General features: G+C 49.6%; 2 protein-coding genes across 4 annotated transcripts; both read left to right on the top strand.

Moving 5' to 3' along the window:
* The first annotated feature begins 359 nt into the window (after positions 1-359).
* COX14 (cytochrome c oxidase assembly factor COX14) lies at positions 360-5,408 on the top strand. Its single transcript, XM_032977642.2, has 3 exons — positions 360-540; positions 2,460-2,509; positions 3,579-5,408. Exons 1-3 carry the CDS (start codon positions 461-463, stop codon positions 3,761-3,763), a joined length of 315 nt encoding a protein of 104 aa, XP_032833533.2. The 5' UTR covers positions 360-460; the 3' UTR covers positions 3,764-5,408.
* Positions 5,409-8,500: 3,092 nt separating this feature from the next.
* NKRF (NFKB repressing factor) lies at positions 8,501-21,584 on the top strand. Of its 3 annotated transcripts, none has more exons than XM_032977416.2 (7): positions 8,501-8,789; positions 10,530-10,803; positions 12,039-12,151; positions 12,306-12,778; positions 14,958-15,698; positions 17,645-18,301; positions 19,916-21,584. In XM_032977416.2, exons 2-7 carry the CDS (start codon positions 10,559-10,561, stop codon positions 21,305-21,307), a joined length of 3,621 nt encoding a protein of 1,206 aa, XP_032833307.2. In that variant the 5' UTR covers positions 8,501-8,789; positions 10,530-10,558; the 3' UTR covers positions 21,308-21,584. The 3 variants fall into 3 exon arrangements, with proteins under 3 accessions (XP_032833307.2, XP_032833306.2, XP_032833305.2); XM_032977415.2 differs by having other exon boundaries at positions 8,502-8,789; positions 10,536-10,803; positions 12,303-12,778; XM_032977414.2 differs by having other exon boundaries at positions 8,503-8,789; positions 12,303-12,778.
* Positions 21,585-21,796: the final 212 nt, after the last annotated feature.

Here is a 21,796-nt window from a genome sequence, read left to right as displayed (position 1 = left end):
TCTTCGCGCACGTCTAATAAAGGGTATGGTTGTCGTGAGACGTCATCTCGCACGCCATATAAAGAACGTGGTTCTTCTGAAGACGCCAAATAAGGCTCGCTCCCTCGCCGGTGACGCCATCACGTCGCATGCCAAACCGGCTATTGTGTCTAAATGACGTCATCGCGCAACACTCCAACTTGCTGTTGTATATAGGTGACGTCGTCACGTCATGCCAAACCGGCTGTTGTGTCTACATTACGTCATCGCGCAACACTCCAAATTGGGTGACGTCATCACGTCACACCTCAATTAACAAATTAAAAAACTCAAGTATTTGTCAATCATACTGTGCGGTGTCTTCAAAGGAATACGTCTATAATAGACGACGTTTCGGACGAAGACTCTTCTTTACACAACAGCCTCACATCGATGACATAGACTCACACGAAGTGGGCCTGGCTCTCGTCTCGATTGACCAATGGGCGCACGGCTTACATGGGGGAAGCGGGGCGCGCTGAGGAGCCAATCAGACGCGAGCTCTCTTGGTGACCGCTGGAGGTAAGCGTGTGTTGCGCGTAAACTTAAGGCGCTTTAACTTCCATTTCTTTATAATTGTTTACGAAATGTACGTTCAACTACCATTCTCCAGCGTAGCACCGTTTACTCTATCGCCACGCATCATTATATATAACTAATTTGACGCCAATAAAAAAAGTTGTCGGTCTCGTAGCTTTTACCCCTGTCGGACATGGAGAGTTAACCGTGGGCCTACGCTAGGCTCCCGGCTTTGCTGTTTAGGCAACGGGGGGGAGGAGGCTGCCCCGTACTATTGCAGATCGTTCATGCCTCGCGCTCTTACGGTGACAGTAGCGACTCTAATGACTTCTGCTTGCGAGGGATTGCTATTTTTTTTTTTAAAAAGAGGTACCCATACCTGTCAACCCATACGGTTTGCCCCCTATTCGTGTACAGGGAAATGTGAGTTTTCATGCCCTTACGGCGTAACAGCCGTTTCAATACGGGCAACATCAATGTTTTTTCGTCTATTTGTCTGTGTTTCTCTCCTTGTGATGGGACTTTGTAGGATGAGATTTATAAGGGGCACGGGGGTGACCAATGAGGTCTGAATTGTTCTGTAATAATCTCGGCACTGATAATGGGTTGACAGGTACGTATTATGATCCTGTACATTTGGTTTTGGTCTGCAATGAGATAGGCACTGATAATGGGTTGACAGGTTAGGGCGTACCAGAGCAGTTGCCCTCGCCATTCGCTCGCCCGTCACCTGTCGCCAAACACGAACGCCAAAGTTTATCCACAACGCCACAACGCTGTCACTAAATGGGTCTCACGCGCGCCACGGACTCTCCACTCCACTAACTCATAGCCGTCAACCCCTGATTTAATGCCACTACCTTATCACAGACCAATGCAGACCTTATTGGTGGTCACCCCTGGCCGCTTATAAATCTCAACGTTCATCCTACAAAGTCCCACCACGAGGGAGAAACACAAACATGCATTTTTTAAAGCTTTCGTGACTGCAGGGATTCATATTCTTGGTGCTTTCGATAAAGTCACGTAGAAAGGAAACAATAAAAAAATATAAAAGAATAAAAGTATCACGATGTTTCGAACGCAACACAAGCAATCATCAACACAAGCAATCATCATCAGGTGTGAAACCCACCTGATGATGATTGCTTGTGTTGCAGTCGAAACGTCGTGAGAATTGTATTGTTTTATATTTGTATTATTTTATTGTTTCCCTTCTACGTGACTTTACCGAAAGAACCAATAATACAATCAAGACATTTTTTTTTACGTCTGTCATCAGGTGCTGTGGTTTGCCCGCATTGATAACGGCTGTACGTCATCGTATGGATCTGAAAAGGCAATTCCTCTGTACAAGAATACGGGATAAACCGAATGGGTTGACAGGGAATGCAGACGAGGCATAGACACGCTCAGCTCGAGACATTGAGCCGCCCGTGTAATTCGGCGCATCAAGGCAAGGGTTGTTGAATCACGCAAAGATTTCTGATACGGACAAATCCGCTGTTGTTCGAGGTTAAACTTTGTTTTATTGTGCCAGGTGTAAGGCCCCCCACCTGAGCTGCGATGTGTCGCTTTGTCAGAGGCAACTCGACTATCACAAATGGTAGCTCAACGACAGTGGCTTATCACTTGGATAATGTAAACCAATAACTCTGTTATTGTTACTCTTTGGTTTCTTTTCGGTGAAGTCACGTGGGTATAAAATAAATTAAATCACGACGTTTCGATTGCAACACAAGCAATCGTCACCAGGAGCCGTGGCTTTCCCACCTGATGACGATGATTGCCTGTGTTGCAATCGAAACGTCGTGATTTGATTTGTTTTATTTAAAACCTACGTGACTTTACCGAAAGAACCAAAGAGTATGGATCCCTGCAGTCACGAAAACTTCAAATCTGTTATTGTTATTGCATTTCAGTGCACGGTTTCCCCTGCGACCAACAAGACGTTTCCTTAAAGTCACAGTGAGTAAGCATTTTTTTTGTTATTGTTTTAACACTGACGTTATTGGACGCCGTGTTGCAAGTAATTGTCATAAAATTTTAAACATTGCCTCTCATCACTGGTGTTAATTGTCTTAACTGTTCAAATTCGCGCGTGTGTGTTTGTGTTTCACCGGGGCATGTGTGTTTTTATTTTGTCACGCACTCTGGATTTGCGGGGTTTTTAATTGGCACGAGCGCCGTCTGGTGGAGTGGTTGCGTATTGCAGATTTACACTCCGGTTCTTTCGGTAAAGTAAGGTAGGTAGAAAAATAAAACATTTCTCACGATGTTTCGATCGCTTGTGTTGCGATCGAAACGTCGTGATATATTATTTTAATTTTATTTTTCTACCTACGTGACTTCACCGAAAGAACCAAAGAGTATGGATTCCTGCAGTCACGAAAGCTTCAAATCAAGATATTGCAGATTTGTAACGAGCCGCAATCGTCAGAATAACCGTTTCATAACAATAAGTAGTTCCCGCAGATTTTTTTTTATCCGAGGTTTAGTGTTAAGATTAATGGTTAGGGGTTTGAGGATAAGAGTTTGCGGTTTAGGAACATGCTTATGGGTTCAGCGATAGAGTTACGGGTAAAGTTCAGGATTATGTTTAGAGTTTACGATTCGCATTCGGGGTGTAGGGTAAGTGGTTAGTAAGATTCATGTTGCAGGGGAGTTGATCGGCAGTTTTTACATGTTCGCATCGAATCTCTATGTATGTACGTATGTTGGATTTTTTTCGCACCGTATGTAGCTAACTGTGCTAATCTTAGGTGCGGGGCAAGGACAGCCAACTAAACACAAAGAGCTGTTCCCTAAAGAAATGAGTTTTCAAACTAGATTATTTAAAAGTGGAGAGCTTCAGTGGCTTCCTAGTATCAGAAGGAAGAACGAACCAGACGGCCACAGAGTTTGGTGAGAGAGCTAGTGGACTTCTACAGGGACAGCCTGGCAAACATACGCTGTCAGTCGCGAATGATCGAAGTGGGCAGTGCAGGGGGCGTTGAGCTGTCATTCACACGTGGCTATGCATTTTTTTTTTTGTTGCGCAGAGAGCATGGCGGGCGGTGGCAAGAAGTTGGTGGACGTGGGATACCGCATCTTCTCGGGTTCCATGATGCTGCTCACTGTGTACGGCGGGTACCTGTGCAGCGCACGTGTCTACCGTTACCTGCAGCGCCGCTCACACCTGCGCGCCGAGGTTGAGCGGCAGGCGCTGGAGGATCTCAAGGAGTGAGGATGGTGGCGGGCTCCCCGACGGGGGGGGGGGGTGGGCAGAGTTCGTGACCTTTCCTGGGCGCCGAGAACGAGGCCGCCCCCTAACGTGACTCTCGCCCGTCCCTGCTGAATGTCTCCGCTCAGCTCCCTTCGCCTGCGACCGGGTTTCCCCAAAGCCATTCTGGGAAGAATGTCCTAACCAAGATTCAAGTTCTCCCAGATGAACACATCATCGTTGTCATTGTCAACATCATCATACACCTCTCAGATGTGTTTTCAGATTGTGTCGCACTAAAACGTCAGGCATCACGCAAAATAACATGTGCTACAACCCAAAAATATCGGAGAGCTGTACAACACAATCACGAAAACCTACACGGTTGTATTATTGTCTTCGTTGTAATATATTGACAACCAGAAAATTCTCCCCGAGTCCTGCTTGCTTGGGTTATTTGGCGAATGGCTTCTTTCGAGTAGTCTTGCTTTGTTTGTGAGTGTACCAGAGTGGAATGCTGCCAAGGTGTAAGAGCACATGGGACTTACAATCTACAGGTTGCCGGTTCGATTCAATCCCACGACGCGTCAGTTGAAACAATGGCGCCAGTTTCTTAAAGTACCCACCTCTGTCCAGCAAGCAGCATAAATGGGTACACCACGGTTGATCGTCAGGTTGCATGTGGTGAAATAAACTGTGGCTATCCCCTACTGAGGGCCGCCACGGTGGCGAGATGTTAACTACCTCGCCAGGTGTACAGGAGGTCGTGGGTTCGATCTTGACCCTGACGCCTGCTGTATATTTGGAGTGTGCACGTTCTATCTCCCCGTGGTCGTTTGGATTTTTCTCCAGGTCCTCCGGTTTTTCCCTCCACGTTTAGAATCCACATGCTTTTAGAGTAATTGGCTGCTATAAATGTCCACGTGATACGCCACTTCGTTGAGCTATCATTTGATGATGGCCAGGTCACTTCTGAGAAAAAAAGCTGTATAGCTCAGTGGGGCCTTAGCTGGTAAAATAAAAAAAGTTTACTCTTCCAAGACATCTGACCAGTGTGGAAGAATAGGACAAATATCCTCAAGAGATGTGCGCAGCCACGCTGAAATTCTGCTTCACAGAAGGCCTGTCAGAAACCTGCTGGCCATGCTGCCATAGTAGCTTCACAGCTTATCAAGTACATGTCGTGCACTTTATCAATCCACCGCTGGATTTGGCCTCTACACGCCATACGGATTGAGGTTATTTACCCATACTTTACCACGCTGGTCTTGTGGAAAGGTGGGGAGCAAATAAAAGTACAAAATAACCGTGAATTTTACTGCACTGACTACCACATGGCCCTGCAGCCGACTGTGGCAACCTGGTGTGCATATTAGTTGCTCATCTGAGCACTGTCCATGCCCGGTTGTGCTTAGCTTCCAAGATATTTGTTGGAAGAGCGAATGCCAATAGAATATCTCGTGGCCACGCTAGGGATCTGTGGTTCAAAATATTTGCGGAAAGCCAGGGTTTCATAGTCATGTATCAAGTGTGATTGATACACAATCACCACACGACCATCCAGAACAGAACTCTGGACGAAAATTATTCCTTTCTCGTCTCCTGAACTGTGTACTGTAAGTATAAGTTCTCTGTCATTGGTTTTGCTAATAAACATAACTTCATGGGAGATATTATTTCTGATTTTATTTGTTTACGATGTTATTCTCAATATTGGTTGCATTTATGCGCGTAGCTTATGATGGTCCGTTGACTAGTACCATATGGCCACTAATTAATCCTTTTTGTGCCACCTGCCTTATAAAATTGCTTACACTACTGGTAACCTTTAAGATAGGTTTGGGAATGCATGGTCCATGAATTCACATGGCCCATAGCCACGTGTGCAGCCTACCACTCTCAAACGACCCATTATCTAAACGTGTTATTTTACCGTTAAGGCCCACTGAGCTATATAGGTCTTTTCAGAAGCGTCCTGACCAGCGCAACAAAGTGGCTTATCGCGTCGAAATGTACCGCAGCCAAATACGTTAAACGCATGTTTCTAAATGCAGAGGGAAAACCCGGAGGACCTGGAGAAAAATCCACGCGACCACAGGGGAAGAGAGAGATAGAGAGAAAAAGTCGACTCCAAATATACAGGCGTTGGGGTCAGGATCAAACCCACGACCTCCAGGCGAGGTAGTTAACATATCGCCACCGGATCGTCCCAATCTATCCACTACTGCGAGCATCCTGACAGCAACACTACTTTTAGCTCCCTCGTCGCCTCGTCTTTTAAGTAGTTGTGAATGCACGGTGGAAGCATGCAGTCGAAGCGAAGTCAAAATTAGTTGTCAACGAATGTTTGGCCACACCCAAAAGTATTCGAAAGTCCTGCGTACAGAGGCTATCACAAAGAGACGCTGCAACTCAATGCACTCCAATCGGGTTAAATGCAGGTGATTGCTCTCAAGGCCAATTCATCTAAATTGGCTCTCGCCTTAGTTAAATACAAGATGTAAAAGCGAATCCCAAAGGGCTCTCGCGTGATTAAAATTGAGGGACGTCAAAAAATAAAGGGGCGACATTGACACGTGTGAATAATGAATCTTAAACAGAGCTCGCACTGATGAAATAAAGGACATCAACAAGAGAGGGCGAATATTATCCAATGCAGATGTATATATAGAGTGCCTTCATCCAAGGCGTTTCGCAACAATTATGGGATGATAGCGGTTGCGACAAAGAGCGGGGTTTTTGGTGAAAGTTGTGGTGTAGTTTTTGTGACAGGAGAACAGGCGCGAGAGGTTAAGGAGGGGTTGGGGTAGGGTGAGGGTTAGTGATAGGGGTAGTGAAAGGGGTAGGGGTAGTGATAGGGGTAGTGAAAGGGGTAGGGGTATTGGTAGGTGTAGTGAGAGGGGTAGGAAAGGGGTAGGGGTATTGGTAGGGCTAGTGAGAGGGGTAGTGAAAGGGGTAGGGGTATTGGTAGGGGTATTGGTAGGGGTAGTGAAAGGGGTAGGGGTATTGGTAGGCGTAGTGAGAGGGGTAGGGGTAGTGAGAGGGGTAGTGATAGGGGTATTGGTAGGGGTAGTGAAAGGGGTAGGGGTATTGGTAGGGGTAGTGAGAGGGGTAGGGGTATTGGTAGGGGTATTGGTAGGGGTAGTGAGAGGGGTAGTGATAGGGGTAGTGAGAGGGGTAGTGAAAGGGGTAGGGGTAGTGATAGGGGTAGTAAAAGGTATAGGGGTATTGGTAGGGGTAGTGAGAGGGGTAGGAAAGGGGTAGGGGTATTGGTAGGGCTAGTGAGAGGGGTAGTGAAAGGGGTAGGGGTATTGATAGGGGTAGTAAAATGGGTAGGGGTATTGATAGGGGTGTTGGTCGGGGTAGTGAGAGGGGTAGGAAAGGGGTAGGGGTAGTGATAGGGGTAGTGAAAGGGGTAGGGGTATTGGTAGGGGTAGTGATAGGGGTAGTGAGAGGGGTATTGGTAGGGGCAGTGATAGGGGTAGTGATAAGGGTAGTGAAAGGGGTAGGTATAAAGTTGACCACCTGGTCCACTTTATATCAAGATACCATGACTCCACTAAAGTCAGCACACTGGTGTGCTGAACTACTTATTCATAATTCGTTACTGAACTAGTAACGAATTATGGATAATATTGGTCGCGATAGCCTACGTGTTAAACTGACGCATTTATATTAACCCCAAAAAAAAACCCTTAATTGTGGATAACATCATAAGGCGATTTTCCAGAATTGTGAAGAAGTGGGTTTTACTGCTGAAGTAAGTAACTGATTTGCACGTTTTGTTTACGTGACAAACCATGACCAATTTGGCTGTGTCGGGTGGTGGCGGGTTAACGACACATATTTACACGATCTAACCCCCAAAAAACCTTTACTAGTAAAAACCTTAACTAGTAACAAATTATGAACAACATTGATCGCGAAAGCCTACGTGTTAAACTGACAACATTCATACGTACCCCCCCCCTCAAAAAAAACCCCTTTACAATATTACGTAATGAAACAGGATGACTTCTCCACAAATCTGGCTGTGGACTGATGAAGCTAGTTGTGATTACTGGCGAAACGTCGTACTCAGATTGTAAATGTTGTGGCTTGGCTCTCCAACACACCGGTGTGGTGCACTAATAATACATTACACTATACACTACACTACTATGCACTTCACTATACACTACACTACTATACACTACACTTCTATACACTACACTACTATACACGACACTACTATACACTTCACTATACACTTGTGCTGTACTAGTAACGAATTGGCCACGTTCTGTTTACGTGACAAACCTTACTGATTAGCTGCGTCGGGTGGTGGCGGGTTTAACGACACATTTATATTTACATGATCTAACCCCCCCCCCCCCAAAAAAAAAAACGACCCTATAGTGTGGATGTTATTGGTCGCGAAAGGCCACGTGTTTAACTGTTGTCCCACCTGATGACGAGCGCTTGTGTTGCGATCGAAACGTCGTGATCTATTATTTTCCTACCTACGTGACTTTACCCCAAAGAGTATGGGGTATTCCTGCAGTCGCGAAAGCTCAAAATCAAGATTTTATTACGACTTATATCGTCAGGTGGTTTGTTAGAATTACCAGGAGGCCCCTCCCACCCGGGTCGCGTGCACGCGTCGTCCACCAATCAGGGGCACGCAACCTGACACACCCTCCCCCCCCTCCATCCAATCACCGTCAACCCCACCCCCCCACCCCGCCGACTAGACCGCACTAATCGAGCCCCGAGAGGCGCGATCGACGGCGGCGGCGATCGATTGATCGGCGGTCGATTTGCAAGGCGGCTTCGAGCCGGCGCCATTTCGTTTTTTGCGTCTCGCCGAGCTGCTCGGTGTTGCTTGGAGTGGCGGCGGTGGCGGCGATTTCCGAGGGAACTGTTTTGTAAAACTTTACACGTTTTTTTATTTTTACGCACTCACCGTTTACATTTTTTGTGTTTCAAAACGGAAGATCCTCGTCTCCCGCCGCCCTCCTCACGCCAAACGACGACGGCATGGAGATCTTAAGGCGCTCGTCCGCCTGAGGTGAGGAGATTCGGGGTTTTTAAAATTAATTATTTAATGTAGGATAGCGGTAGGCCCCGTTGCGGGCCTAGGCCCCGTGCAGGGCTCCACTGAGGCGACGTTTTCACAACCGTTGCGGGCGGGGGTTTAAAAAAACAAATATTGTAATCGTCATTGCTGTTAGCCGTTAATTGCGCGCGTCTAGACTATGGAGGGTGGGGTTTTTTTTGTGCCGCTAAATGAATAAAGTTGCCGCGAACGTTTGAATTGGGATGCTGCAACGTGTGGTGTGTCCGGAGCGGAGCGGGCGGGCGAGCGTTCAGCTTTGAAGGCCGCGCCGAGGCTTAAAACGCAATCGCGCCTTGCGTTTGTCGACGTTCCGAGACGATTGCCGTGCCGTGGCAACGCTTTTTTGTGTGTTTTTTTTTAGACCGGGTACGCTTCCGTACGAGCGTACAGCGCCCTACGCCCGTCGGAAGCTGTCAAAAAAAAATAGCCTCAGCTCACACGAGACCTTCAAACGCGCCTGCCGGCTTAACAATTTACACAAAATCGTCACGAAAATTGCCCCGGATTGCGTTCTTTCTCTCTCTCACCCCCCCCCCTCCTTTCACCAACACGCACTGACCAGGGTGGTGAAGTATGGTCGGTTAACTTCGAACAGCCAAGAGTTGAATTGGCGAAGAGGCCTGGTCGCCGTACAGTGCCGTTTTACAGTGTGATAACATTGACGTGTGTTGTTGGTTATGCAGTTTAGAACTTCTTTGGTTCTTTCGGTAAGGTCACGTAGAATGAGAATAAAATAATAAAATAACACAATAAAATTCTCGCGACGTTTCGGCCGCAACGCAAGCGGCCGTCGTGAGAATTTTATTGTGTTATTTCCTTATTTTATTCTCATTCTACGTGACCTTACCGAAAGAACCAAAGAAGATGAATCCTTGTAGTCACGAAAGCTTTAAAGCGTAGAACTTGTTCAACATTCGCTTTTTACAATGTTAAACCGTTGTTATAAAAGAGATAACATCTGTTATTGTGTGTATACTGTATATAACTTTTATAAGACGTTCACTAAGTCACTATCGTATAGAGTACAGTAGCGATTATACTGCATCAATCTTTGAAGGATTTGATTCCGTATGTATTATAGATAGGGTATCATAAAGCAGTGTGTGTGTGTCAGTCATTCATACATTTCAACCAGGTTTGGAACCCGTTGAGACTACTAATATAGTACTATTTATTTGACCACGTAAGGCCCACTGAGCTGTATAGTGTAGCTCTTTTTTCAGAAGCGACATGGCCACAAATGATAGCTAAACGAAGTGGCTTATCACGTGGAAATGTACAGCAGTCAAATACTCTAAACCCGCGATGTTTATTGTAAATGTGGAGGGGAAAACCGGAGGACCCGGATCAAAATTCACGCGACCACGGGCAGAAAATGCAAACTCCAATTAGACTGAATACTCGTTTCTTTGAAACGTAATTTTATGTTTCAGTTTGTCGTCCTTCCCCCGTACCTTCCGATTTTCACGGTTAGCTACGTACTGTGCGAAAGAAGTTCAACATGCGTACGTACAAACAACGCGCATACTGCTAGTTACAATGTAGCCAATTCAGCAATTATATTCGTTACAAAGCGATACGTTACGCGCGCCATCTATGTACAGTGCTCGGTTAAACTGCGCTTCCTCGTTCATTTAGCGGTGCGATAACAAGTGCAGTACTAAGTAATGATGACGTTGCGGTGATGTGAAGACACAGAGAGACAGCTTCACCCTCCCACGATGGCGGGCGAGCGGGATGACAAGCAGGACCTTCAGCGAGTCGGCGAGCGGGATGGTGAGCGAGAAGACGGCGAGGAAGACGGCGCGCTGCTCGACTCGCTGAAACTCCCCCAAGAGAGCGGCAAGGAATGGCAGGCGCGACGGCGATTCCTGTCACAGAACCTCGAGCGATTCCGCGGGGACGACCTGGATCGGCTCGTCTCCCTCTCCATGGTTTGGGCCAACCACATCTTCCTGGGGTGCAGGTGCGGTCAGGGGTTCTTGTGCCGTGTTTTGCAATTTTTTTTGCAGTTTGAATTTGGCTTTTTTGGGAGATCGGTTCTGGGTTGTAACCCCTCTTTCCGAGTGTCGGAATCTTGAATCAGAATTTTTAATTTCGACTGGAGGAATCCGATGAGCTGTGAAGCTCTTTGTCACAGATGTCCAGTATGGGCGGCAGCAGGAAACGTTGGTTGAACTTTATAGCGTGATTTGAATCGGCGGCCAATCGGGGTGCAGCTGAGTGAGCGGATGGAGCCAATCGTTAAAAACCCATCATGCGACATTCTGAGTGTCAGAATCTTTGAATCAAAATCTTAATTTCGACTGGAGGAATCCGATGAGCTGTGAAACTTTTTGTCACAGATGTCCAGTATGGGCGGCAGCAGGAAACGTTGGTTTAACTCTATAGCGTGATTTGAATCGGCGGCCAATCGGGGTGCAGCTGAGTGAGCGGATGGAGCCAATCGTTAAAAACCCACCATGCGACATACCAAGTGGCTTTAACGTGAAGTCCCACTGTGGTGTTGCGGACACATTTCGCTTAACGTAGGCAAGTCTAAATGTCAGTGTGAACCCACCCTTGGACTTACGTGAGACCAAATGTAATGGGTTCCCGGAGACACTTTGTGGAGGCAACTTCTTTGTTACAACACACCAGGTCACCACTAATACTGACTAGGGACACAGCCTACTTCAAGCGTGCCTGACCCCGGCTGCGCTGTCAGGTCCCCTCCGGCTTGTCAGGTGTGGGCTACCTCTGTTCCATGGGCCAGTTATGGTATTCAACTTCATTTCATACGGCCTGTAGCCACGTGAGGCCTCCCACTTTGAAACGGCCTGCAAGCGATATTTATCCGTCACTTTAAGCATCTTAGCCGCACTGGATACTGGTGGGGGATATTTTATTTATCACCCGGCAACACTGTATTTCTACATTTTTGAGCACTCGCTTTTCGTAAGCGCAAAAGCGCGTGAAAGGAAAATGTTCTCCACCACTTGCTTTAAAGAAAATTTGTGAGCAGAGAATATTCACGTGGATGGTACTTTGCTCTAATGTCTTCAGCCATCAGCTCCCAAACTGTGATTCGCACACTGCTAGTAGGTTGCGTGAGCAGTCGGCACGTTTCTTGAGATGTTAGAGCTGTGCTCTTTAAATTAATACTGATGCTGCCGCTGATGATGATAACAAAGGCAACGTTTCTGCTCATGATGATGTCAGGTACAACTCAGAGCTGATGAAGAAGGTGACTGAGATGGCGAAGGGAATTGAAGTTGACCAAGGCCCTAGGTTCAATGTTCTCGGTCAGCCTATCTCCGCACTTAAACGACCCGGTGAGCCTTATCTTCTACTCCCTTTATCCCAGCATTTGAAACAATTTTCTTAAAACGTTCACATCGTGGCCAAAAACGGTGCAGTGACGCGATTGCAAGTTTAATCCTCGCGCATTGCCGCCGTTGCGCTCTGTCTCCGTCCCTGCTACAGCAGAAGAACCGGCATCTGGCGGCGGCTGCGGGAACTCGGAGCCAAGCGACTCGGTCACGTCGGAAAAAAAAGCGAGGTTGGCATCGGTCGAGTCGCCCACCGGTGCCGGCACCGACGGCGAGAAAGCCACCGCGGCGCCGCAAGCGACGTATCGGCCGCGCTTCGAGCCCATTCAGTTTGTCCGTTCGCAGAAGCCCGCCGGTGCTGGGCCTTCCAACAACGCCGGCGACGACGGCGGATGTAAACCCGGGGTAGGCAATGTTGGCGGCGGTTTTGGAGGAAATTCTGGAGGCGCTGGAGGAGGAGGAGGAGGAAGTGTCGGGGATGTGGGAGCTCAGCAGTCGTCGGTTAATTCAACGAGCGATCTCCGATCCCAGCTGGAGAGCCAGCTCCAGGAGCATCTGCAGGCGATGGTGCAGGCACAGCTGCAGGTGCATCAGAGTGGCACGGGAAACAAGGCTGCGGCAGAAAATCAGGTTGGTGCCACCTGAATACGTTTAACATGATATTAATTATCCAGGAAAGCCTTGGTCTCAAAAGACTGATTTTTAAGCAGTCTTCTGCATTGTGCTGTTTCGCCGTTTCTGATAAGCATTTCCGATGTTTCGGCGTAGGAGAAACCTGATTATAACACTCAGAGGTCCATACGTATGAGTTTAAACACCCACTGACCGTGCTGCCATCTAGCTTTATGTCACGACCTAGAAATAAACTGAAGTAAAATGTAAATACAAGGGTCTTGTCTCAGCGCGTGAAAATGAAAACAGCAATATTTGGGTCCTCAGACTTTTGCGCGGGGGCTTTTGTACCATTGTGGTTCCATGAGCACTGTAATCAAGCAAATGGTGGACTGGTAATTTCATCAGCACAGTGCAACCTGCACCACCCTGAGTACGTACACACTGCCTTTTTACGTGGGATGCTGCTATGGGGTGATAGCGCACTGGACTGTCAATCCAGAGGTCACAGGTTGATTCGATCTACCGGCGTGACTGTCGAAGCATTGGGAGAGTTTCTGGAATGCCCCAGCCCTCTGTCCACCTAAGCGCAGCGGTCAGCAACCACAATAACAAGAAGAGCCATGTACAGGCAGTCCTCTACTTGTGATGGAGATGCGTTCCGACAACCCCATCGTAAGTCAAAAATATCGTAAGTCGACGATGGCCTGGCCTACCCAGGAGTCTTAAAGAATGGTGATAATTTAGCAAAACAGCAGTTTACAGTACCGTACTGTATAAACTATATACTGTATTTATTAATTGCAATACTGTGTTGCTCAGTAAAATGTAAAGTAAACAAAAACAAGGTAAATTCTTAGCCTACTTATATGAACTGCAATTTAATAGAATTGTGTCGTACCACTATCGCCATCGTAAGATCGAAATATCGTAAGTCGGACCATCGTAACTCGGGGACTATCTGTATGTATATGTTTAAAATTCGGTGAACAAGAAAACTCAATAATTCAAGAGCTGCAATGTGAATTACGAGACGGCGTCCCTGAATAAATAACGTCACGAAGCGGCCCTTACAGAGCCAGGTAGGCGGCTCTGGAGCCGCAGGTCGCCGTCAACCCCTGACCTCGCGGTACAAATGGGTACAACCACAATTAATCGGAAGGTCATGAGTGGTGGGGTGAAGTGTGGGTTCTACCACCTCTGCCAAGAGGAGTATGACAGAAGAGATATTTCGATGGCGATAGCGATACGACAAAATTGTAAAATATTTTTAATTTCGCGCGGCAGGCAAACGCAGCAGCGAACGATACGTTCAATGCATGTATGATGCGTAGCTTTAGCGATTTAATTTTAGGGTTACCACGATATGATACGTTTAATGCACGTTAAAAGTTTTTTTTTTATAGCAGATAGGATTGTTTCCTGAAAAAACTTTCTATTAAATTGCAGTTCATATAGGTAGGCTAAGAATTTACCTTGTTTTTTTACTTTACATTTTACTGAGCGACACAGTATTGTAATTAATAAATGCATACAGTATATAGTTTATACAGTATGGTACTGTAAATTGCCCTTTTTTGCTAAATTATCGCCATTCTTTAAGACTCCTGGGTAGGCTAAGACCATCATCGACTTACGATATGTTTGACTTGCGATGGGGTCGTCTTAACGCATCTCCATCGTAAGTCGAGGACTACCTGTACCTTAATAATAAGGGTTTTCCCCTTTTTTTCTGGCAACAAAACTGAAACCTTTTTACAAGGATTCATGTCTGCATTAACCACAATACCTGCAGTCAAAATGCAAACAAAAAGCTTACTATGATGATATATATAATATATGCATTGATGTGGACCAATCAGTTTCAAGGACAATGCATATATTATCATAGTATTTTTTTTGTTTGCATTTTGACTGCAGGTATTGTGGTTAATGCAGACATGAATCCTTGTAAAAAGGTTTCAGTTTTGTTGCCAGAAAAAAAGGGGAAACCTCTATTATTACATTTTTGGTACTGGCAAAGGAGGTCTAATGATGTAGATACCTTTACCTTCTTGACGTGCTCTTGAGCTCCCTCTTGTGGTGGCCGTTCCACCAGCAGTGGCATGGTAATGCAATTGTCGAACTGCAGCTCTACCCGTTTTTATATTTTTCCATGGCTTAAGATGTAACAAGAGTTGCATTCTGACCATCACAGGCGCAAGCTGAGGAGCGTCTCCGCGCGCAATTCGAGAAGATGGTGGAGGCTCAGTTACGCACCGACCCTTCGGGAGTGGGGGTCCTCGTGTCCATTTTGCAAGGTGCCGTCACCCAGGGCCAGACCCAGCCGCAGCAACAGCCACAGCTGCAGCAACAGAAGCAGCATGGAACGCCGTCTGCAGCTTCGCCTCCGAAACCATTGGCTGCAGCAGCGGCGGCAGGGAGCGAGCGGGAAGCGGTTCAAAAGTCGGCGCTGTCGGACTATGCAGCACAGCTGCAAGCCGACTATCGCCAGCGCTTCAAGCCAGCCGGCACCACCGGGGCGACGCCCAGAATGCAGCAACCGAGGCCAGGCGGCAGTAGAGGGCCCACTCTGCCACTATCCCTCAGTTTGTTGCAGAAGCAGCAGCAGCAGGCTCTGAAGCAGCAGCAGCAACAGCAGGCTCTGAAGCAGCAACAGCAGGCTCTGAAGCAACAGCAGCAGCTGCAGCAGCAGGCTCTGAAGCAACAGCAGCAGCTGCAGCAAGCTGTGAAGCAGGAGCCGCAGCAACAACCTCAGGAGCAGCAGCAGCAGCAAGGTGTGAATCAGGAGCATCAGCAACAACCTCAGAATCAGGAGCAGCCGCGGCAGCAAGGTGTGAATCAGGAGCCACAGCAACAAGGTGTGAATCTGCGGCAGTCGCCGTTCAGCAGCAGCGTGATCGCGGGGAAGCAGGCGATCTTCACACGGCTACACAAGGTAACTACTCAAATGCGGAATGGATGGGAGTTGTGAATTGCTGTACACATTTAACCTTAGTTTCAATTCTAAACGACTTGGTTGTTCAATGTATTTTTACAGAACTCCGTTCTGTGCTTCCATATATAAATCAAATGTGTTCTTTTGTTCCATTGGCCTTCTGGTTTTCCAGACTTTTTATTTCACAGCGTCTATTTAATTTGGAAAATCTGGATAAAATTGGATTGGAAAGCTAATAGGCCGATAGGCAAAGCATTTATATGTGGCAGCACAGAACGGGGTTATAATGTTCCATAACAATTAAAAATGGGTGTGTACAGTTAAAGGTGGTGATAATGGGTTAGATAGAGTTTGAGAGTCCCAGGTCTTGGCTCCAAGATGCCAGGTTCATTGTGCTGATTGAGGCATCCCTTCTGTAACTCCCGATAGATAGTGGATAGGTTTCTAGTAATCCTGTGAGCAGTCGGGCAGGCTAGTATCATTCCAGCTGTTCTGAAATGATAACCATTCCGTTGAGCAAGGATGACCAGCATAAACTTGTACAAATACCACCTTGTTATTGTGCTCTCAGTGCCTTGCAAGCTTTTGCCATATGTGCATCTGGCAAGGGTCTGCGATCATCTGTTAATTCAGCTGCTCAAACAGGTCTGGCTTTGGTCTGTAACTTGAGGTGTTCGGACCGAAGCCTCGCTACATTAAACTAAACTATATTTTACCAGGTGAGACCCACTGAGCTACACAGCTCTTTTTCAGAAGCGACCTGGCCACAAATGATAGCTGAAAAAAGTGGCTTATCATCATGTGGCAATTTATAGCAGCCAAATACTCCACTCGACCACGGGGAGAGAGACACGCAAACTCCAAATATACGGCAGGTGTCAGGATCGGGGATTGCACCCGTTAATTCCTTTGAAGCAGCCGAGGTGGTTAACACCTCGCCACCGTGGCGCTAGCACTTCTGTGTCCTTGTTGTGAGTGCCTTTTGGGAGTTGTGGAAAAAAGCTTGCTTGCAGCCCACGTTGATCCGAAGAAGGCGATCGATTCGGCGCATCAGGACGCCCACGTCCTGGGAGTGCCAGCGACCCTGTCGAATTCCGGCAAAGGTTGTTTATCTGATGGCTGGCCTCTTATTCGTAAACTACGAGTGCTCTGAAGTGTGGTCGAAGTACCTCTGGTTTCTTCCCAGTGAATTCTGGAGTGATCCCTTCCGGCAATCCGGACTGCTGGGAATGCTCTCGTCTGTGGCGGTGGCAGTGGCACCAGCAAGAATGATGCGGGGGAGAAGGACGGAGCTGTGTGTGTTCTATTGCGTTTCTGCTTTGCTCTATTGAGCCAAGATGCGGACGTTCAAGGAAATCACTGGGTGCCCAGCTGTGAACGCCATTGTTTACCAGGTTTCTCTCGAAACTTGGGTACCGACTGGATGATTTTGTGTCTCGCCCATAGTCAGATGAGGTATGAGTGCCAGCTATGGCACTTTGGCCATGTGACTATCATTCCTCCCTAGGTTATCTATGCTTAGAAAACCTTGTGGGCTGGATGAGGAGGCCAGGAGGGTCAGCCACGGGCCTCATGGGTGCGCCAGATTGACCGTTACTGTCGAGATTTTGGAGGATAGGAATGGGGCTCGGTTGCTTTCCAGGAGGGATGAACCCTACGAAGGGGACTTGCTTGGGACTTTTTCCAGGAGAGGGATTCGATTGGGGGGCTTTACCAGTAAGGACCTCAGAGGTTGGTGACGGTGAGTAGATGTTGCTATGACACCACTTCTAGGGTGTGACCTGATCTTCCCTTTCAGAGGAAGCTTCCACTTTGAATTCCTGCACTCGCAACGCACGCATCGTGAATTGTGGGTGACGGAAACAAATATTCACGATTGAAATCTTTACGGGAAACGTGTCAAATGTAATGGTAACCCTTGCCCCCAATCCCCTTCGGACGCAAAGGTGGTGACGCTGATGCTGAAAAAGGAGGGCGGCTTCAGGAATGATCTCAACTTCAGCAAGCTCCTGACGGCCGCCACGCAGGCGTCGCGCTGCAACCCCGAGTACACGTACGTGGAGATGTCGAGGCTGGCGCCGTCCGACCTGCCCGCGGGGCAACATTTATCCACCCAGGGCTACGCCTGCGAGGTGCGCTGCAGCCACGTCTACCTGGCAACCGGCTTTTGGGTCGGCAAGAACGGCGCTCGCGACCGCGCCACTCAGCGGGCGCTGAGCCTCTTCCTGCAGGACTCGGTGCACGTGCAGCAGTTCGTGCGGCGCCGCAGCAGCATCCTGCTTCGCCGCAGCAGTAACGGCGCAAACCCGGGGCTCGGCTCCGCCGAAGACGACTCCACCATGCACGACCTCGTCCTCAACGACCGCGCGGAGTCGCCCAGAACGGACGTGCTGCCGGCGCTCACCGACTCCTTGGGGGACCCCACTCAGGACAGCTGGATCGCTGCGGCGGTGGCGCCGGCGGCGGCGGCGGCGCCGGTGAGGGCGGCACCGGTGGTGAAACAGCCGCTGCTGTCGCAATCTCCGAAGCAACAGCAGGCGCAGTCGCCGTTCGACAAGATCAAGATTCAACCGAGGCAGATTATCTTCACACGATTGCACAAGGTAATTCAAGTTCTTGCACCGCGAAAATCCCCCCGGGAGGTGTGAACCGATTTCTGTAAAAAAAAAACATTTTGTTTAACTAATCGTTATTTAGCAGAGATGAGAAAAATGGGTTTTCGGGATATGGACGTCTTGCTTGAGATAACTCCCTATTCGGCAAAAAACTGCCACTACTGAGGGGCCCTTTTATTTTGGTTATCACTTCTTGGCCAAAAATTTTGGCCAAGAAGTACAGAGAGACCCCCCTCCCCCTTATTTGTGGAACTTAAGTTTGCAGAAATTGTATTAAACAGCACTGGCAAACCAAACCCGAATGGATGAAAGGCCAAGTGGGACAGGGTGCCGGTATCCCGCATTTGTGATTTGAAAAGTCAAGTTTTGCTCCCTTCATGAAACATGTCCTTTTTATTCCTTGCAGATTTGTATTTGGTGAGTGATTTAGGGAGGCATCTCTTTCAGTCATGGTGGAGAGATAATTGCCCCAAAAGCACAGAAGTGAGGTATTAATACCTTGACATGCCCACTACAATAATATCAGCATCGACGAAGACACATTGGATGCATCATTTGTCGCAAATCAAATAAACTGGTAGTGGTAGAAAATTGTTCATAGTCATACTATAAAATTTAACGTTAGGGGGAAATTGCACAATGATACAATATACATCAATGAACCTCCGAGCTATGTCGCCTGTAATCTTGTACTCCTGGTAGGGCCTCCCTACCCTGTTTGTTTATTAAATAATGTTAATCACCTGCATTATTAGCTCCATGACCGATACCCCAATGAAGCCCGCATACATACATTGCTCATACGAAATAAATAATGCTCTTGGAAACACATCCCCGAATATACAATGGTATAATGACCACTTTTAGTCCTGATTCAATTAGCGCTCAATCCACCTCAGATTAGCACGTTTGGCTGTGTACGGTGCGACAAGTTCTATAGACGCAAAAAGACGAAAGATCCCTCGTGTAGCCTGTAACAGACTGTTGGGGCAAGTGCTGTTAGCGAGTAGCACCTACGAAAGCCGGAACGGCACACGAGGGGGTGGGTGGCCAGCACGACGCCCGGCCGCCTTTGTCTCCCCAGTGGCGATGTTTAAACACCGCCCCAGGTGCTCATTTGAGGCCGAGTCGACCTCGGGGAGCCAGGACCGGTTCAGATAATTGCCACCGGTGTTGGCCGTGCGTGGGAATCGAACCCGGGTCGCTGGCTTCGTCGCGCAGCGCGCTAACCGCTGCACAACCGCTCCCCGCAGCATACACACACGTACGCGTAAATACGAATGCTTCTTCAGCACCAAGCGAGGTCTTGCCTGCACATGATGAAGTAAAATGATAACACGCATTGAATATTTCACGTAAAATTCATGACGAAGGCCTCGCGTTGTGCGCAAGCGTTACCCGTGAACGTCCTACGGACCAACGGAGACGGAACGTGAAAGACGGACGCTGCAAACGGGGCGGTACTACCAATGTCTTAAAGAGAATCGCCCCCTTTTGGTGTGGGACCGCGATGCCGAACCGCATTCGCGGCCCCTTGGCTGCATCGCAGGCGGCAGGGTTAATCCTCGCTCGTCCCTCTCACCCTTGTTCCCGTGACCGAAGGTGGTGAAGCGGATGCTGCAGGAGGAGGGCGGCTTCAGGAGCGAGCTCAACTTCAGCAAGCTCTTCACGGCCGCCGCGCAGGAGTCTGGCTGCAACCCCGAGTACACGTACGTGGAGCTGTCGAGGCTGGCGCCGGCCGACCTGCCCAAGGACCGGCAGCTGCCCACCCAGGGCTACGCCTGCGAGCTGCGCTGCCGCCTCATCTACCTTGCCACCGGCTACTCGGGCAGCAAGAACGGCGCCCGCGACCGCGCCACCCAGCGAGCGCTGAGCCTCTTCCTGCGCGACTCGGTGCACGTGCAGGAGGTCACGCGGCACCGCAGCAGCATCCTGCTTCGGCGCGGCGACAACGGCGCCGCGCCCAGCGCCAACCCGGGCTTCGGCTCCCTCGAACGCGGCTCCGCCATGCACGACCTCGTGCTCAACGACCGCTTGGAGCCGGCCAGGCCGGACCTGCCGCCGACGCTCTCGGATCCCTTCTGCGACCCCGCTCCCAAGACCCGGAACGTTCCGGGGGCGGGGGCGGCGGCGGCGGCGGCGGCGCCGGCGAAGCAATTGACGATGCATCAGCAGCGCTGCGGCGGGCAGTGGCACGGACGTGGATCGACGCTGCGCGAGTTCGTGGTGCTGGACAACGCCGATAACCCCGTGTGCGTGCTCAACAATTCGGCGCAGTTCAACCGCACCGAGGTGGAGTTCCGCTTCGAGCCGCTGCAGATGGACGCGAGCGGCGTGTTCCACTGGTGCTGCTCGCTCTACATCGGCGGCGATTTTGTCACCAGCGCCGTGGGGCCCAAGAAGGCGGTGAAGCAGACCGTGGCCGAGCAGGGCCTCGCCTTCCTGCGCCAGACCCGCCCCACCATCACGCCGACGGCCAACGGCAACGTCGGCAACGTCGCCCAGGGGCCGACGGTGTCGCGCCGCGACATCCTGCGTCGCGGCGGCGGCGAGCGCCTGTCGGAGGACAACGTGGGCAGCCAGCTGATGCGCAAGATGGGCTGGACGGGAGGCGGGATCGGCGCGGCCGGGCGCGAGGGAATCGCCGAGCCCATCACCGTGCACCAGCGCATGGCGCGCGAGGGGCTCGGCACGAACCAGGGCAGCGCGGTGACGGCGCGCAGCGTGGAGGAGGTGATCCGGGAATACGCCATGTCGTCCCGGCAGGACGAGCTCACCTTCTCGTCGGAGCTGACGCTGGACGAGCGCAAGTGCGTGCACCTGGTGGCCGCGCGCTACAACCTGCGCAGCAAGAGCTACTGGCGGGACGGCCGGCGCCACCTGGTGCTGCGGCGGCGCATGCACCGCGACGACATAATGCGCGAGCTGGAGCGCGACGGTCAGGTCGGCCGGTATATCCTGCACAAGCCGGGGCCGACGATGAAGCACAGCTGAGGCGCGGGGGGGGCCCGCGGACCCGCTCGCGGTGTTGGAACTGATCAATTTGAACGAGCGTTTCGTTCGGAGGGAAATCCAGAGTGTGCCGGAGAACTTTTGACTCTTGTGGGCGTAACGGCACTCGGCGGTTGTTGAAGATGGGTTCGCAAACCCACCTGCTGTACCGATATCTCATTACCTAAAGGAATGTTAACATTACTATAATGGAAATAGTAAAACAAAAGGGGTCTGTCGCATCCTGTCGAAAGTCAAATAAAGTAACGTGTCCAGCGGCCTGATGGACTTTCACGAGCAGTGTTTTCCAGCAGCATCTATCGTGGTAACTTTGGACAGGAGGGTACCTGCGGTGTGCACCGTGCAGTGTTTGGTCTCCCCACCCCCCCTCCCCCCGTTGTCACGCAGCAGTTAAAATGTACTGCAATCCCCCGCACTGCACAAGCGGAAGGACGTCTCCACGCGCACGACGCGGGCGGTTACTCTAACTTG

The sequence above is a fragment of the Petromyzon marinus genome, chromosome 63 (assembly GCF_048934315.1).
Source record: "Petromyzon marinus isolate PM22_M1 ecotype Great Lakes invasive population chromosome 63, UKy_Petmar_22M1.pri1.0, whole genome shotgun sequence".
In the NCBI taxonomy this organism is placed as follows: domain Eukaryota; kingdom Metazoa; phylum Chordata; class Hyperoartia; order Petromyzontiformes; family Petromyzontidae; genus Petromyzon; species Petromyzon marinus.
Note: the sequence above shows the minus strand (reverse complement) of the source record. Positions and strands in the feature narration are given on the sequence as shown.

Coding starts and splice junctions, on each gene's coding strand:
- COX14 (XM_032977642.2), top strand. CDS start 461: ATGGGCGCACGGCTTACATGGGGGAAGCGGGGCGCGCTGAGGAGCCAA. Junction 541..2,459: donor TCTCTTGGTGACCGCTGGAG/GTAAGCGTGTGT, acceptor ATTGCATTTCAG/TGCACGGTTTCCCCTGCGAC. Junction 2,510..3,578: donor TTTCCTTAAAGTCACAGTGA/GTAAGCATTTTT, acceptor TTTGTTGCGCAG/AGAGCATGGCGGGCGGTGGC.
- NKRF (XM_032977415.2), top strand. CDS start 10,559: ATGGCGGGCGAGCGGGATGACAAGCAGGACCTTCAGCGAGTCGGCGAG. Junction 12,779..14,957: donor AGGCTGCGGCAGAAAATCAG/GTTGGTGCCACC, acceptor TGACCATCACAG/GCGCAAGCTGAGGAGCGTCT. Junction 15,699..17,644: donor TCTTCACACGGCTACACAAG/GTAACTACTCAA, acceptor TCGGACGCAAAG/GTGGTGACGCTGATGCTGAA.